Raw genomic sequence first — 18,042 nt, 5'->3', positions numbered from 1 at the left:
GTGCTTCTTGGTGGCTAAAGTTCACAGGGCCCTACTTCCCTTAGACAAAAAGAAAAACTTTCTGATATCGTTAAGGACAAATAGTTCCTATTGCAGGAAGATAAATCATGGAAAGTTGAATTAATTTGGACTTTCCACTTAACAGGTTGCAAAGCCCTGATATTGACGGCCAGTGACGTCATTGGTAAAGGGCCGTCGGATCAGGAGGACCCTCTAGGCGATGACGTATTATTTGTGGGACGGGCCGCAGTGCCCGGATGTGCCGCGGCCTTCGACGTTGCGATGCCGAAGGTGAAGCGAAGCCGCAAACCGCCTCCTGATGGCTGGGAGCTGATTGAACCCACCCTAGATGAACTGGACCAGAAAATGCGGGAGGGTGAGTGAGGCCCAGGGTGACTGGATGGAGGTGATGAAAATCAATTTGGGGGGGTGGGTTCACAGAGCGAATGTCGGCGTCGATCAGGACCAGACGCCATCAGTACGAGACTTGCATTGATATAGCGCCTCCCCACCTTAAGGTGTCCCTTTTACAAACATTGAAATACTTTTGTTTGATGTGTCGACACTGCTGTAATCTAGGAAGCATGCAACGCCAGTTGTGCACAACACGATCCCACAACATGATAGTAACCAGATGGCCTGCTTTTGTGATGTAGAGTGAGGGATGAATGTAGTCCAGGATACTGGGTGTCATTCCCCACTTCTTTAAGTTACTGTGCGATGGGATCTTTTGCATTCACCAAACCAGAGTACTAACTGTCCCCAATTTTACGGGGCCGTCCTGTATCTTGAATCCACTGTTTCGACATGGGACTTGAAACGTTTGCTCTTTTCTCTCCGTACAGATGCTGCCAGACTTGCTGAGATTTTCCAGCATTTCCCCTTTCGTTTCAGATTCCAGCATCCGCAGTAATTTGCTTTTATCCACTGTTTTGTGTCCTGGGTTGCATGGTGTTGGGGATGCTATTTGTACTGTAATTTGGACCTTTACATTTTGTGCTTGCACGGCTCTGGCAGCTTCTGCAGTCGGGGTGAGTAGGATTATTCGGTGTGAGTTATGACATGAGTTCAAATTTATGGAGAGTGGAAGATGGGTGCCAGGCCCAGAGAGTATTGGAAAAGATGCATCTGTAGGCAAAAAAGACAGGGATAAGGATTTCAGCAGTGGATGAGCTTGAGGCCAGCCAAAGACAGGCATTGTTATATGGATGGGAGCTCGAGAAACTCTGATCAGACCAATCTGAGATTGTAGCTGGAAAGAGGATGGGATCAGTAAGAAGTCTTACAACACCAGGTTAAAGTCCAACAGGTTTGTTGGCAGATTCACCTGAGGAAGGAGCAGTGCTCCGAAAGCTCGTGTTTGAAACAAACCTGTTGGACTTTAACCTGGTGTTGTAAGACTTCTTTGTGCTCACCCCAGTCCAACGCCGGCATTTCCACATGATGGAATCAATGGCAAGGCAATGGAGTTTGTGACAAACAAAAATGGCAGTGCTAGGGTAGGATGTGATGGAGATGTTGAGCTGAATGAATTGGGAGATCATAGATTTCCAGAACAGTGCCTTCTAGGTAACGAACATTGGAAAATTGCCATTGGAGCTGTTCCCTTGAGCAAGTCTTTTGTACCATGGGGAAGTGCAGGATTTATATAGAAAGATAAACCTTATTAAAACGGAGACCGTACGGAAATAACACAGTAGCCTGAACTGCTTCTATGTTCCTCCTTTACATATAGTGTAACTTGTCCTAAACAGTCTAACCACTGGCGAAATACAGATAAAGAAGGCAATTTGTCTAATTTTAGCACATCAGTCAACTACAATGGACATATTGAGCGAAGAATAGTCACATCACAGCAAATTGGAAACTAATGACCACAACAAAAGGGTACCAAAGGGAAAAAAATCCTTAATTTGCCCCATAAATTTCCTATTGAGTGTACAATACTGCTATAGGACAATACAACTATTTGTTTAAATTAGGAATTGGTTTGATATTTACAGGTAAATATTATCTTCCTGTTTATTAATATAATCCTAAAATTGTGATCATTGTCTCCAAAAAAGGGTTTCAACGATCATTGTTGTTTTCTATGAGGAAGAACAAGATTTTGTAACTTGAGATTCTGCTAAATTATCTTTCCATTCTTTTTGTAGCTGAGACTGAACCTCATGAAGGAAAGAGGAAAGTAGAATCACTGTGGCCCATCTTCAGACTCCACCACCAGCGAACACGTTACATCTTTGACCTGTTCTATAAGAGAAAGGCGATTAGCAGAGGTAAGAAACAAAATGTTGTTGAGGTAACCTTGATGAGTTGCTGCATTGTATCTTGCGGACCAAATACAGCAGCCACAGTGCACAGGTGTAGAGGAGGTGGATATTGGGTGCACGAACAATAGGTATTGATCAAAGTGCTCTGGCCTGATTCCTGATGGGCACTTCTGGTTGAGTGTTCCACTGCACTCCTGATTTGAGCTTTGTAGATGTAGAACGGCTTTGGGAGTGGATCCATCCAGTGCAGATTACACCGTCTAAGCCCTGCTGTTGTAGTCACAGTCTTGTGACTGATCCAGTCCAGCTTCTGAAGACTCCCGGAATGTTGATTATTGGGTACTATCTCACGCCATTAAAGATCCGGGGACGATGTTTTCATCTTGTTCTAGATGCTCATTACCTGACACTTGCATGTGTGATGAATGGTGGAAAGTTTTCTATATATATTATTTATATTTGTTGCAATAAGATATTCAAAGAACTTAGGTTATCCAGATTATAAGTCTGCTCAATAAAGCTATGATTAAGGGGTTAACAGCTACGCAGGCTGTGGTGTCATTTGTGGGGATGGCTCTGTTTTGTAGTTTTGTTTTCAGCCCTACCCTATTTATTGTTTCATTTTTAAAAAAAAAATTAGATTAGCCAATTATTTTTTCTAATTAAGGGGCAATTTAGCGTGGCCAATCCACCTACTCTGCACATTTTTGGGTTGTGGGGGCGAAACCCACGCAGACACGGGGAGAATGTGCAAACTCCACACGGACAGTGACCCAGGGCCGGGATTCGAACCTGGGACCTCAGCGCCGTGAGGCGGTTGTGCTAACCACTAGGCCACCGTGCTGCCCTATTGTTTCATTTTAAGAGTTCTGCCCTGGGTTCTGATGAAAGGAGTTATGTTTCTCAGTCTGAATTTAAAAAAAATTATTCGTTCATGGGACGTGGGCATCGCAGGCTATGCCAACATTTATTGCCCATCCCTAATTGTCCTTGAAGGGCAGTTAAGAGTCAACCACATTGCTGTGGGTCTGGAGTCGCATCTAGGCCAGACCGGGTAAGCATGGCAGATTTCCTTCCCTGAAGGACATTAGTGAACCAGATGGGTTTTTACGACGATTGTTTCATGGTCATCACTAAACGTTTAATTCCAGATTTTTATTGAATTCAAATTTCATGCGGCACCAAGATGGTGCAGTGGGTTAGCACTGCTGCCTCACGGTGCCGAGGTCCCAAGTTCGATCCCGGCCCCGGGTCACTGTTCGTGTGGAGTTTGCACTTTCTCCCCGTGTTTGCGTGGGTTGCGCCCCCACAACCCAAAGATGTGCGGGATAGGTGGATTGGCCACTCTAAAATTGCCCCTTAATTGGAAAAAATGAATTGGGTACTCTAAATTTAAAAAACAGTTGAGGGAGCAGCTGTAAATGGATGCCTATCTGAGAAACTCTTGTAATGAAATAAAATGAAAATCGCTTATTGTCACAAGTAGGCTTCAAATGAAGTTACTGTGAAAAGCCCCTAGTCACCACATTCCGGCGCCTGTTCGGGGAGGCTGGTACGGAAATTGAACCGTGCTGCTGGCCTGCCATGGACTGCTTTAAAATCCAGCTCTTTAGCCCTGTGCTAAACCAGCTATGATTGATGGCCTCCATCTTCCTGATGACAACCATCTTCGTTTGCATTTTGTATGACTTCATCCAGTGCAAGTGGTTTCCCTTTGACTCCCGTTAATATCTTCAGTTTGGTGAGGGGTTCTTTGTGCTATACTCAGTGGAATGCTCCCTTAATGTTGAAGGCAGCTACTCTTGCCTCTTCTCTGTTATCAGCTTTTGCATCCATGTTTGGAGCAAGGCTGTGATGGTTGGATCCTACAAAATCCAAAGTGTCAGTGAGTGGGTGTTGCTTGATGACTTCAATTATTAGTGGTTGGAAGGAAGCTGATAGGATAAATCTAACCTGACCAATTACCATCCTGTATAATTTTGTTGTTCGGACAGAGCTGGTAGGTTTCCACATTGTCAGGTAAATTTGACTGTTAACTCTGTAAAGCAGAGCAGCTAGCTCTGGTTCAGCATGTTGTCAGGCCTTCAGAAGTTTCCAATGCTGAAACATCTGGTCAGGATTGACTGGTGAATCTTTTTTTAAAATTTAGAGTACCCAATTCAGTTTTTCCAATTAAGGGGCAATTTAGCATGGCCAATCCATTTAGCCTGCACATCTTTACATTGTGGGGGTGAAACCCACGCAAACACGGGGAGAATGTGCAAACTCCACACGGACAGTGACCCAGTGCAGGGATTAAACCTGGTACCTCGGCGCTGTGAGGCTTCAGTGCTAGCCACTGCACCACTGTGCTGCCCTTTGACTGGTGAATGTTGATGCAAGTACTCTGACAACGCTGTCAGGAGCTGTTGGCTTTGCTGTGTTCAGTGTACTTGGGATCACGCCATGTGAGAATAAAGAGAAGCTCATTGCTGAACACTGGCATCTATGATGGTGGTGACTTTGGGTAGAGATTGAATAAGATATCTATTTGACACATTTGGATGAAAGCACTTAAAATATTGATATATTGATAGAACTTCCTCCTCCTGTCAGTTGTCCACAACTATTTTCAATTGGATGCCACACGGCTGCGGAAATTTGCTGCTATTGTGAGACATAGCGTGATATATAACCCAGTTTTAGTATTGGGTGTGCAGGAAATGCTATGTAGATGCACAAACTTCCTACCTCATTCAGAAGTATATCTGGAGCTGCAGGTTGTACACTTACTATAGAGTCTCGTGGCCTGATTGTGATACGAGTGAGAGATGCAATGGGCAATTTGATTACGTTGTGGTGCTGCATAGTTCTGATGATGGCTGCTGCTCAATTTTGCTCAACTTTGAGATCTGTCCTTGGTCTGTCTCACTTAGCATGATGGTAATGCTCCACTCCATGATGAAGAATATTTTCACAGTAGGAGCAAGATTTTGCCTTCACAAGACATAACACTGTCTACCAGTGCTATGATTGAACAATGGATCTGTGAAAAGTTGGTTAGTGAGGATACGATCAATAAGTTAAGATTACCCCATATTAGTGTCATTTCAATTAATCTATGTGATGGTAGAATTGGCAGCTGGCATCAGAGATGATACTACTGGTTAGTGTTGAACATTGAGGTCCCCCACCCAGAGTGAATTCTGTGCCCTGGTGCCCTCAAAGCTTTCCCCAAGTGATGCCTAACGTGGAATTCTATAGAATCATTGGTTGAGGTAGACCGGGATTAGGTGATGGCCTGTGGTATTCCACGACTGTCAGACTATGAGTTGATTATTTTACGGGATGGTTTTCCCAGACATTAGTGAGAAGGACTTTGCCGTGTAGACTGTGCTGGCAATGCTGTAGATTTATCCTGACACAATTAATCTATTCGGCTTTCTTTTCTTATTGGCTTTGTGGTGATTGTCACTGCAATAACTCGCTAGACTATCGTAGGAGTTTCATTAGGCCAAATCGGGTAAGAGTGGTAAACCTCCTTCACTGACCATTAGTCAAATTCGGTATTTACAACTATCTGAAGCTTCTGCTAGTACAAACTCACAACTGAGCAGATTTATTGAGTGCAGTTTCACAACTTTTTTCTGATTTGTCAATGCCATTGGGTGGCATTTTCTGTGCCCCCCGCAGCGTGCATCATGACAGAGGAGGCCAGGGCAGCATGGTGGCGCAGTGGTTAGCACTGCTGCCTCACGGCGCCGGGGTCCCAGGTTCGATCCCGGCCCTGGGTCACTGTCCGCGTGGAGTTTGCACATTCTCCCCGTGTTTGCGTGGGTTTCGCCCCCACAACCCAAAGATGTGCAGGGTAGGTGGATTGGCCACGCTAAATTGCCCCTTAATTGGATACAAATTAATTGGGTATTCTAAATTTAAAAAAATAAAAAATAAAAAAATGACAGAGGAGGAGGCTAGGGCAGCACAGTGGTTAGCATTGCTGCCTGCGGCGCTGAGGACCCGAGTTCGGATCCCGGCCCTGGGTCACTGTCCGTGTGGAGTTTGCACATTCTCCCCGTCTCTGCGTGGGTTTCGCCCCCACAACCCAAAGATGTGCAGGTTAGGTGGATTGACCATGCTAAATTGCCCCTTAATTGGAAAAAATAATTGGGTACTCTAAATTTATTTTAAAAAAAATAGGGTTTCCCGTTTTATGCACCCCCACCATCAGATGACCCGCGGCAGGGGGGTTCTCCATCGGCGGGACCATAAAATTCCACCAGCGAGAACGGCCGGAAAATTCCAGGTATAGTCTCCAGGCTGCGGTGCTATAATTTTGTTAGAAATCATGGGGAACTGTTCTCTTGCTAGTTCATTGACTTCCAAATTGGTAACTAACTGAAGCATACAGCTCCTTTTAAATACAGGTTGAAAATCTTTTATCTAAAAACTGAACGTTTTTCTGAATGACAATGCAGTTAGTTGTTATGTTGATAAAACAATGTCATATATTGCAGGTGTAATAAGTGTTAATAGGTAAGGAATTGCGTGAGAGTTGGAAAATGGAGAAACAACCTCATATTGGTAGTCTAGCTAGCCAAGGCTTATTCATGAAGGTCCTGCCTTCTCACCCTTGCCGCTCACCTGAGGTGGGGTGATCCTCTGGTTAAATCACCCACAGTCAGCTCTCCCCCTCAAAGGGGAAAGCAGCCTATGGTCACCTGTGACTATGGTGACTTAACCTTTTTTACCCAGGCCTGGCCCTACCGTATATACGGTCAATCTGAAAATATCTGAATACTGAAATGCTATTAAAACCAAGTGTTGGGATAAAGTGTAATTATATCACTTAAAAGGAGATGCCTCCAATACGGTGGCCTCGTTTCTGGTTTATATATGACAAATACAACAGCCCAGTTAAGATGCATGTCCATCAGGGGTGGCATGGTGGTGCAGTGGTTAGCACTGCTGTCTCACGGCGCCGAGGACCCGGGTTTAATTCCGGGCCCGGGTCACTGTCTGTGGAGTTTGCATATTCTCCCCGTGTCTGCTTGGGTCTCACCCCCACAACCTAAAGGTGTGCAGAGCAGGTGGATTGGCCACGCTAAATTGCCCCTTAATTGAAAAAAAAATTAATTGGGTGCGTTAAATTTTTATTTAAAACAGATGCATGTCCATCAATGTCTATTTGTGCAATATTGTTTGAATTGCTGACATTTACTACCCCCCCCCCCCATTAATTGTACTTTATAGGGAACAAATATTCATGTAATTGTATGCATTGTAACGGAAATTAAGTTCCAACATCCCAGACAGGAAACTGCTGAGTTTATAAGTATGAGGTCATTCCTCAATCATTTACTATGATTAAAGAGGGCTTTTAATAGTGTGTGTCAAAGCAAGTAACATCTCAATCTTGTTTTGTAGAGCTGTATGATTATTGCATAAGGGAAGGATATGCTGACAAGAATCTCATTGCTAAATGGAAGAAACAGGGCTACGAGAACCTGTGCTGTCTCCGCTGCATCCAGACCCGAGACACCAACTTTGGAACAAACTGCATCTGCAGGGTCCCCAAGAGCAAGCTTGAAGTGGTGAGTCTCCCTCGACATGGAGGTCTCCCCATCACAGTAAAACTGTTTAGAATCCTTAAACTCAATCATTTAATGGGAGACATTTCAGTCTGACGGCTGTTTCTTCAACTAGACTGCCGTGAAATAATGCTAACTCCTTTAAACTTTCACATTTGTGACAAGTTAATGTGATATAAATGCAAGCTCTTTCCTTCATTTGCAACATTTTTCAAATAGGGTTTGACCCCAAAACATTTACAATGATTAAAGATATAAATAACAATTTAAAAAAAAAAATAATTTTTATTGAAATTTTTACAAAATACAAAATATAAACATCTTAACTCTATTAACATACAACCGCGGTAACACCCCATGAACAATACCCCCCCCCCCCCCCCCCCCCCCCCCCAGCTTCAAGAGCAACTTCAAACAAAAGGAAAGAACAAAACCAAAGAAAAAGAAAAAACAAAAAAAACAAAAAAGAGAGAGATAGCACCCTCCACAAACCCATGTGCACAGTTCTCCCTCCCCCCCGGGTTGCTGCTGCTATTGGCCTATTTCCCTACCTTTCCGCCAGGAAGTCCAGAAAAGACTGCCACCGCCTGAAAAACCCTTGTACTGATCCCCTCAGGGCAAATTTCACGCTCTCCAATTTAATGAACCCCGCTATATCAGAGATCCAGGCCTCCATGATTGGGGGCCTCGCATCCTTCCATTGGAGCAAGATCCTCCGCCGGGCTACTAGGGACGCAAAGGTCAGAACACCGGCCTCTATCGCCTCCTGCACTCCTGGCTCCACTGCAACCCCAAAAAGTGCGAGTCCCCAGCCTGGCTCGACCCTGGATCCCACCACCCTCGACACCGTCCTTGCTACCCCCTTCCAAAACTCCCCAGCGCTGGGCACGCCCAAAACATATGGGCGTGGTTCGCTGGGCTCCCCGAGCACCTAGCACACCTGTCCTCTCCCCCGAAAAACCTGCTTATCCTCGACCCAGTCATGTGGGCCCTATGCAGCACCTTGAACTGTATGAGGCTAAGCCTCGCACAGGAAGAGGAGGAATTCACTCTCTCCAGGGCATCCGCCCACGTCCCCTCCTCAATCTCCTCACCCAGCTCCTCTTCCCATTTACCCTTCAGTTCGTCTACCTCCTGCATTACCCGGTACATGTCCGAAATCCTCCCTCCTCCGACCCACACCCCCGAGAGCACCCTGTCCCGTACCCCACGTGGGGGCAACAAGGGGAACCCCTCCATCTGCCGCCTGGCAAACGCCCTAACCTGCATGTGCCGAAACGTGTTCCCCGGGGGGAGCCCAAACTTCCCCTCTAACTCCACCAAGCTCACGAACCCCCCCTCCACAAACAGGTCCCTCAACCTCCTAACCCCTGCCCTGTGCCAGCCCAGATATCCACCATCAATGCTCCCTGGGACGAACCGATGGTTCCCCCGTATCGGGGCCTCCATCGAGCCCCCCATTTCTCCCCTGTGCCGTCTCCATTGCCCCCAAATTTTGAGGGTAGCCGCCACCACCGGGCTCGTGGTATACCTCGTTGGAGGGAGCGGCAACGGCGCCTTTACTAGTGCCTCCAGGCTCGTGCCCACACAAGACGCCGCCTCCATCCTCTTCCACGCTGCCCCTTCCTCGTCCATTACCCACTTACGCACCACTGCTGCGTTGGCCGCCCAGTAGTACCCACAGAGGTTGGGCAACGCCAGCCCCCCCCTATCCCTGCCTCATTCCAGGAACACTCTTCGAACCCTCGGAGTCCCATGCGCCCACACAAATCCCGTGATACTCCTGTTGACCCTCCTAAAAAAGGCCTTTGGGATAAGGATGGGGAGGCACTGGAACAGGAACAAAAACCTCGGGAGCGGTAACATATCCCATCTCTTAAACTCCTCCTCCATCTGCTCCACCAATCTTGAGGTTGAGCTTGTGCAGGGCCCCCCAGCTCCCCGCCACCTGGACCCCTAGGTACCTGAAGCTCTTCCCTGCCTGCTTCAATGGGAGCCTACCAATCCCCTCCTCTTGATCCCCCGGATGCACCACAAACACCTCACTCTTGCCCAGGTTCAACTTATACCCCGAGAAACCCCCGAATTCCCTAAGAATCCTTATCACCTCCGTCATCCCCCCCACCGGGTCCGCCACATACAGCAACAGGTCGTCCGCGTACAGCGACACTCTATGCTCCTCCCCACCCCGCACCAGGCCCCTCCAGTTCCCTGACTCCCTCAGTGCCATGGCCAGGGGCTCAATCGCCAACGCGAAGAGCAAGGGGGACAGGGGGCACGACGCCCGATACAGCCGAAAGTTCTCCGACCTCCTCCTATTTGTGGCTACACTTGCCATCGGGGCCTCGTAGAGTAGCCTCACCCACCGGATAAACCCCTCCCCAAACCCAAACCTCTCCAACACCTCCCACAAGTACTCCCACTCAACCCTATCGAAGGCCTTCTCCGCGTCTAATGCCACCACTATCTCTGCCTCCCCTTCCACAGCCGGCATCATAATGACGTTGAGGAGCCTTCGTACATTTGTGTTCAGCTGCCTTCCCTTCACAAACCCCGTCTGGTCCTCATGTATGACCCCAGGCACACAATCCTCTATTCTAGTGGCCAGGATCTTTGCCAGCAGCTTAGCGTCGGCGTTCAGCTGCGAAATCGGCCTATATGACCCGCACTGCAGAGGGTCCTTGTCCCGCTTCAGGATCAAGGAAATCAGCGCCTGTGACATAGTTGGGGGCAGAGCCCCCCCTCCCTTGCCTCGTTAAAGGTCCAGACCAACAGGGGGCCCAACAGGATATAAATAACAATTAAGGATATTCTATGTGCATAATGTATATATTTTTAAAAAAATAATTTTTATTGGAATTTTTTACAGAAAATATAAAAATATAACAACAAGTATAGCAACAAGCAGTAATATGCAACTAACAGCCCCATAACACCCACAATTCCCCCCATACCGTAACATCACATGTATCACACAACCCCCCCCCCCCACAAGAGAACTTAACCATAAATTAAATAATTCAAATTCAAATTTAAATAAAATAAGCAAACATAATCAACCCCCCCCCCCCCCCCCCCCCCCCCCGGGGTTGCTGCTGCTACTGTCCTAGTACCCTATCGTTGAGCCAGAAAGTCGAGGAAAGGTTGCCACCGTTTAAAGAACCCTTGCACCGATCCTCTCAGGGCGAATTTAACCTTCTCAAGCTTAATGAAGCCCGCCATGTCATTGATCCAGGTCTCCACGCTTGGGGGCCTCGCGTCCTTCCACTGTAGCAAAATCCTTCGCCGGGCTACTAGGGACGCAAAGGCCAGCACACCGGCCTCTTTCGCCTCCTGCACTCCCGGCTCTACCCCAACCCCAAAGATCGCGAGTCCCCATCCTGGCTTGACCCTGGATCCCACCACCCTTGACACCGTCCTCGCCACCCCCTTGTGCATAATGTATATTGAGAACCATTTGATAACTCCGATTTATGCCATTAATCTGGGACAGAAATGCACTTGTTATTTGGAAGGTGTACTATGGAAAATAAATATTCAGAATTCTAGTATATGGTCACATTTAATGTAGAAAAATGTCCCCAAGTATTTCACCAAGTAAAACAGTCAAAAGAATGAACTGAAGCCAAACGAGATATCGGCAGCAATGATGAAAACTGTGGTCAGATAGTTGGGTTTTGAGGAAAGATCTCGGAAGAAACTCTTAAGTGGGTAGGGGTCTAATGTTCCCTGTAAAATGTTGTTGAAGTGCACTGCCAGTTATTTTTTAAAAGCATGGTACCCGTACAATTGTATTTGTGTGACACTTAACATAGACAAATGACTGGAACTTTCCAGCCGCGCCCTGCTGATCCCATCCCCCCCACCGCCACGGGTTTCCTAGCAGCACGGGTGCATTCAATGGGAAACTCTGTTGACAATGATGGGCCTGAAGATCCTGCTGCCGGCCAATGGCGGTTGCTTCCGGGGCACAGCTTAACGGCAACATTGGTAGGGCATGGGCAGCACGGTGGTGCAGTGTTTAGCACTGCTGCCTCCCAGCGCTGAGGTCCCAGGTTTGATCCAGGCTCTGGGTCACTGTCCCTGTGGAGTTTGCACGTTCTCCCCGCGTTTGCGTGGGTTTCACCCCCACAACCCAAATATGTGCAGGGTAGGTGGATTGGCCATGCAATTTAGCCCCTTAATTTGAAAAAATAAATTGGATACTCTAAATTTATTTAAAAAAAACATTGGTAGGGCCTAGGTGGCTGGAGACATGGCTGTAAGTGGTGGGACAAAAGAGGTAGAGGGGGTGCACAAGGTTAGAGGACGACAGAGTTCTTTGTGGGTTTGGATTTGGACCCACATACCTAAATAGGCAGTCGGCTAGTCAAAAGTAGTTTTAATAATGGATTATTAAGAAACAACAATTTCAATTTGATACATTAACAAATTTTTGAGTCCAACATGACTGTTCAGAATTGTGTTCAAATAATCACATTAGACATAAAACGTTAAGTCTGTTTGTCCCTCCACCGATGCTGCCTGACCTGCTGAGTTTTTCCAGCTCTTTGGATGCTGGAGATCTTAAATTAAAACACAGTATTTTGCTTTTATTTTAGTTGATGATTTTAAGTTTGAAGCATTGAGAAATCAGGAACCAACTTAGGTCAGCAAGGACTAAGGTGGTGGATGAGCGGGACTGAGTGTTAAGTGGACTATGAGCTGGGGGGTTAATCAGGACAGCATTGAATTGGCAACACTGACAATAACCTAAAGCATGGATAAGAGTTTGCAAAGCAGATGGACTAAAAGGTGGCAGCGGTCGGGGCAATGAACCAGGTGAAAGTTTGTTGTCTTTATGATGGAAAGACATGGGTGATAAGGATATCAGATTTGCATTAATAGGATGTGTAAATTGCAAACATTAGGTTCAGTCTGAAACAATGAAAGGAGGTGAAAACTGGCACGCTATTTTTCTAGCGGGGTTAGAAGGCACTGGCTTTGGTCTTGCCAATGTTCAACTCGAGGAAATGTTGACTCTCCAGGACTCTTGTGTCGGACAAGCGCCTTTGATGATGGGTTGGGGGAGGGTGCTTTTGTATGTGTGGGGACTTCAGATAATATCACCCCGGTGCAGGATATAGAGAGGAAAAGGGTCCAGGGATTAATCCTCGGGGACTGCAGAGTTATAAATATTTCAGAATTCTTGTGATCATCAATACTCACTTTATAATCACTTAATTTCTCTTTTTCCCCACAGGGGAGGATTATTGAGTGCACACACTGTGGATGCAGAGGCTGCTCTGGTTGAATGTGTCCTTTTTGGATGAGGGGGAGTTTTAGTTTACGGATAATCAATTTTATTTTGAATCAATGTATGGACCATAATTAGGATAATTACTGTATCTGCTGTAGCTCTCTTGTAAGCAGCTTTGTTTTTTGAAATTGAATATATTGAATGAAAATGTATTTTAAAACTGAAGCTTCTGAACACTTACCTTTATAAAGTAACAAATAGCATTACAAGTAGATTGATCTGGATGGCACTTGCGTCCACTCTGAAGTACCCTCTTTTAAAAGTATGGCAATTTAGCTTGGTGCAATTAAACAACTACACTCACTGCATGTAACTTGAGTTTAGAAGCAGCACTCCAGACAGCCAGTAAGAGATGACCAGGTTACTTTGGGCTAGTTAGTTCTGTCAGACTGATTACATCAACAATAAACTATAATTGAAAACCATCCTATCCTACAACCACTCTTGACAGATACGAGTCCACACATTTTAGTAACCTTTCTCGAATTGCTGGTTGATCTGTATTGAAAGTTACTGTGAAATAAAGTTTTTGTTCACTTCTCTGCAGTTTTTTTTTGAACTTCCTACAAAATAATGAACATCTTTTGGAGTTAAAATTTCCAAATCTATCCCAGGGTACAGATGGAAATTATTGTTTTTATTTATAGTAGCCTGCAATGTCAGGGGCTCCTAAAGCATCTCTTAGCTTTTGATCTTTAAAATATATAACTATTTAGTATATTTTATTCATAATCCTTCCTGGTAAGACAACGTCCCCCGACTTCATGAACGTTTTGCCCTGGAATCAATTTCCCTGGTTATCGAATACTGCATCTTTCGATTTGTTTCTTTAGGGCAAATATGTTTAGGGATCTTTTAAAATCGGCTTTCACTGTTTTACGTACCGATAAAGTTCAGATTTTTTTTTCCACTGTTAAGAGTTGGAAGATATTTATGGGGAAATCCTGACTACCCACTGCTTTCTTATTTTGTAAAATAAAAGCAGACCCAGAAATCCATACAAACAACAAATTAGGAGCAGTAGGCCTTTTTCGCCCTTTGGAATCTGCTCCTCCCATCAATAAGATCATGGTTGAACTGATTATGACCTCAACACGGCTATCCTTCTTACCGCCGATACCCTTGTTAGACAAGAATCTATCTACCTCAGCCTTAAAAAATATTCAATGACCCTGCCTCCGCCAGTCTCTGGGGAATTGCAGCCATCATGATCCTCCTGCCACATATGTACATCTCGACACATAATTTACTTTTCATGTTGTTTTAAGGATCACTTCTGAGGAATATATTTGTCACACTGCAGCAAATGTCAGTTCTTCACTTCTAACTGCGCATGGGATAGGGTAATGGTCTACTGACATAGTTGCCACAGTCAAAGCTTGATTCTGGGGGGGGGGGGGGGGGGGGGGGTGGTTTGATAACTCTTAAGTAGCCATAGTCTATTATTTCGCTTGATGGTACCCTTGTAAAAGTCTTTGACAATGTTGAAAAAGTACGTTCCCTGAATTTCATTTTTCTCCTGTTTTTTTACACAGTAATTCTGAAAACCCAAGTCATCAAATTGGCGATTAAAAACTAATCTTTTAAAGTTTTAAATTATCCTCCCAATGAGGTTTTGGTCCGAAAGAAACCGAAGATTTTAATTTTTTTCATCCAACCCTTAATGTTACAAAGCCAATGTGCAGAGTGGCCAGGGCAAACTCTTAACCCATCTCATTGCTTGCTCCAAAAAACAATTTAAATTGAAGCCAATTCATAGTCTCCACAAGAGAGACATACAAGATCCAAGCTGACAAGAAAAGACATTGCACTTCATCTTGGGCTTGGTCTGTGAACTTAGCCAAAAGGCAGAGATGCAATCTAAAGAAATCAAGTAAGTAGTCTTACAACACCAGGTTAAAGTCGAACAGGTTTATTTAGAATCACGAGCTTTCAAGCATAGCTCCTTCATCAGGTGAGTGAAGAGGTAGGTTACACGAACAGCATATATAGACAAAGCCAATAATGCAAGATAAGTTGAATGTGAGTCTTTGCAGGTAATTAAGTCTTTACAGGTCCAGACCGTGCAACCAGAGAGGGATAATCACAAGTTAAAGAGGTGTAAATTGTCCCAAGCCAGGAGTTGGTAGGATTTCACAAGCCCAGGCCAGATATGGGGGTAAAATGGAGTGAGACATCGATCTAAGATCCCGGTTGAGGTCATACTCATGCGTGTGGAACTTGGCTATCAGTTTCTGCTCAGCAATTCTGCGTTGTGCATCCTGAAGACTGTTTTGGAGAACGCTTACCTGAAGATCAGAGGCTGAATGCCCTTGATTGCTGAAGTGTTTCCTGACTGGAAAGGAACATTCCTGCTGGTAATTGTCACGCGATGTCAGTTCATCCATTGTCGCAGCGTCTGCATGGTCTCGCCAATGTACCATGCCTCGGGGACATCCTTTCCTGCAGTGTATGAGGTTGACAACATTGGCTGAATCGCACGAGTATATACCGTGTACCTGGTGGTGGTGACCATGTCAATGATCTGGCATGTCTTGCAGAGATTGCCATGGCAGGGTTGTGTGGTGCCATGATCGCTGTTCTGAAGGTTGTGTAGTTTGCTGCAAACAGTTTGTTTGAGGTTGCGCAGTTGTTTGAAGGCAAGTAGTGGGGGTGTGGGGATGGCCATGGCAAGATGTTCGTCTTCATCGATGAAGTGTTGAAGGCTCTGAAGAAAATGTCATAGTATCTCCGCTCCGGGGAAGTACTGGACGACGAAGGGTACTCTGTTGATTATGTCCCGTGTTTGTCTTCTGAGGAGGTCAGTGCAATTCTTTGCTGTGGTGCGTTGAAACTGTCGAGCGCCATATCCCGTTCGTACAAGGACATCTTTCAGCGTCTGTAGATGTCTGTTACGTTCCTCTTTGAGCAGATCCTGTGCATACGGAGGACTTGTGCAGAGGGGCTGGCTTCTTTAATGTGTTTCGGGTGGACGTGGGAGAAGTGGAGAATCGTGAGGTTATCCGTGGGCTTGCGGTAAAGCGAAGTGCTGAGGTGACCGTCCTTGATGAAGGTGCCTGTGTCCAAGAACGCAACCAATTCTGGATAGTCCGAGTGGTGAGTCTGATAGTGGCATGAAACTTATTTTTTGTTTTACAAAAAATAAATTTAGAGTAGAGTACCCAATTCATTTTTTTACAATTAAGGGACAATTTAGCGTGCCTAATCCACCTACCCTGCACATCTTTTGGGTTGTGGGGGCGAAACCCACGCAAACACTGTGAGAATGTGCAAACTCCACATGGACAGTGACCCAGAGCCGGAATCGAACCTGGGACCTTGCCTTGTGGCAGCAGTGCGAACCACTGCACCACCGTGATTCCCGGGATGGAATTTATTGATGTCACTGTGTAGTCGTTTCAGTGATTCTTTGCCAAAGTTTCCAAAGGAAAAAAAATGTCATCCATGTATCTGGTGTATAGCGTCGGTTGAAGGTCCTGTGTGGTGAAGAGTTCTTGTTCGAACTTGTACAAGAAGGTGTTGGCATATTGAGGTGCGAATTTGGTCCCCATGGCTGTTCCAGGTGTTTGGATGAAGAACTTGTTGTCAAAGGTGAAGATGTTATGATCTAGGATGAAGCGGATGAGTTGTAGAATTGCGTCTGGAGAATGGCAGTTGTAGGTGTTGATTATTGAGACTGTTGCAGCAATGCACTCCTGGAAAAAACCCACTCATTCGCACGCTGGTCAGATGTGCCCTAGGCTCCCCTTGAACTGAATTCAGCTGAGCCTAGCACACGAGGAGGTGGAGTTGACCCTGTGAAGGGCCTCACTCCACACCACCCCCATCAAAAACCAGAAGCAGCTCCTTCTCCCACTTCCATTTTACCCCATCCAACGGAGCTTGCTTCACTGGCAAAATCTTTAAAAAAAAGTACCCAATTTTTTCCCAATTAAGGGGAACTTTAGCATGGCCAATTCACCTACCCTGCACATCTTGTTTTGAGTTGTGGGGGTGAGACCCATGCAGACTATGGGAGAATGTGCAAACTCCACATGGACAGTGACCCAGAGCTGGGGTCGTACCTGGGTCCTTGGTGCCGTGAGGCAGCAGTGCTAACCACAGCCACCTGCCCTGCACCTGCAAAATCTGACCATAAATATCTGGGATGGGATTCTCTGTTGGCTGACACTGAAATCTCGAAATGCGATTGGGCAGAGAATAGGTTCCGGCGTCAAAATGGCAGCGGCACCACCAAATCGCAATTCTCCGCCACCTTGACAGTGGCATCAATGCGTTCTGGAATGCACTTAAGTGTTAACACCGTTTGCATGTCATTAGCCATTCAGTCCCAGTATTCTCCGGACCCTGTCTGGGCAGAGTCTGCACGTTGTCCCCGTGGGTTTCCTCCCACAAGTCCCAAAAGACATTCTTGTTAGGTGAATTGGACATTCTGAATTCTCCCTCTGTGTACCCAAACAGGAGCCGGAGTGTGGCGACTAGGGGATTTTCACAGTAACTTCATTGCAGTGTTAATGTAAGCCTACCTATGACACTAATAAAGATTATTAATAAAGTTCCACCCCAAATCACCAAGGTACTCTGGCGGGAACCACCTCGTGTGCGACTGCTCTCTGTATGTTGCCACCAGAAGTCCCCTGTCTTTCATTTAACTCATTTTTTTCAAGCGCTAATTAATTTTGTCCCAAACTGTTGCTTTCAAAAGTTACCTCACCACCGAGTTCAGGTTTAACCCCCTTTTTGAACAGCAGTGTAACATTAAAAATCTCTCGTCCTCTGGCAACACTCCCATATCGAAGCAGCACTGAAGGATTGTAGTCAGAACCTCTGTAATTTCCACCATTCCCTGAGTAACCTTGGATGCAACCTCCCGAGACTACTACTTTGGGTGCTGTGAACTTTT

At 45.8% G+C, this 18,042-nt stretch overlaps 1 protein-coding gene across 1 annotated transcript; it reads left to right on the top strand.

Moving 5' to 3' along the window:
- Positions 1–203: 203 nt before the first annotated feature.
- bud31 (BUD31 homolog) lies at positions 204–13,680 on the top strand. The gene is made up of 4 exons (XM_038820263.1): positions 204–376; positions 2,157–2,279; positions 7,677–7,843; positions 13,083–13,680. The coding sequence occupies exons 1-4, from the start codon at positions 283–285 to the stop codon at positions 13,131–13,133; spliced, it is 435 nt and encodes a 144-aa protein (XP_038676191.1). The 5' UTR covers positions 204–282; the 3' UTR covers positions 13,134–13,680.
- The last annotated feature ends 4,362 nt before the right edge of the window (positions 13,681–18,042 follow it).

This window comes from Scyliorhinus canicula, chromosome 15 (assembly GCF_902713615.1).
Source record: "Scyliorhinus canicula chromosome 15, sScyCan1.1, whole genome shotgun sequence".
In the NCBI taxonomy this organism is placed as follows: domain Eukaryota; kingdom Metazoa; phylum Chordata; class Chondrichthyes; order Carcharhiniformes; family Scyliorhinidae; genus Scyliorhinus; species Scyliorhinus canicula.
This window is presented reverse-complemented; position numbering and strand designations above follow the sequence as displayed.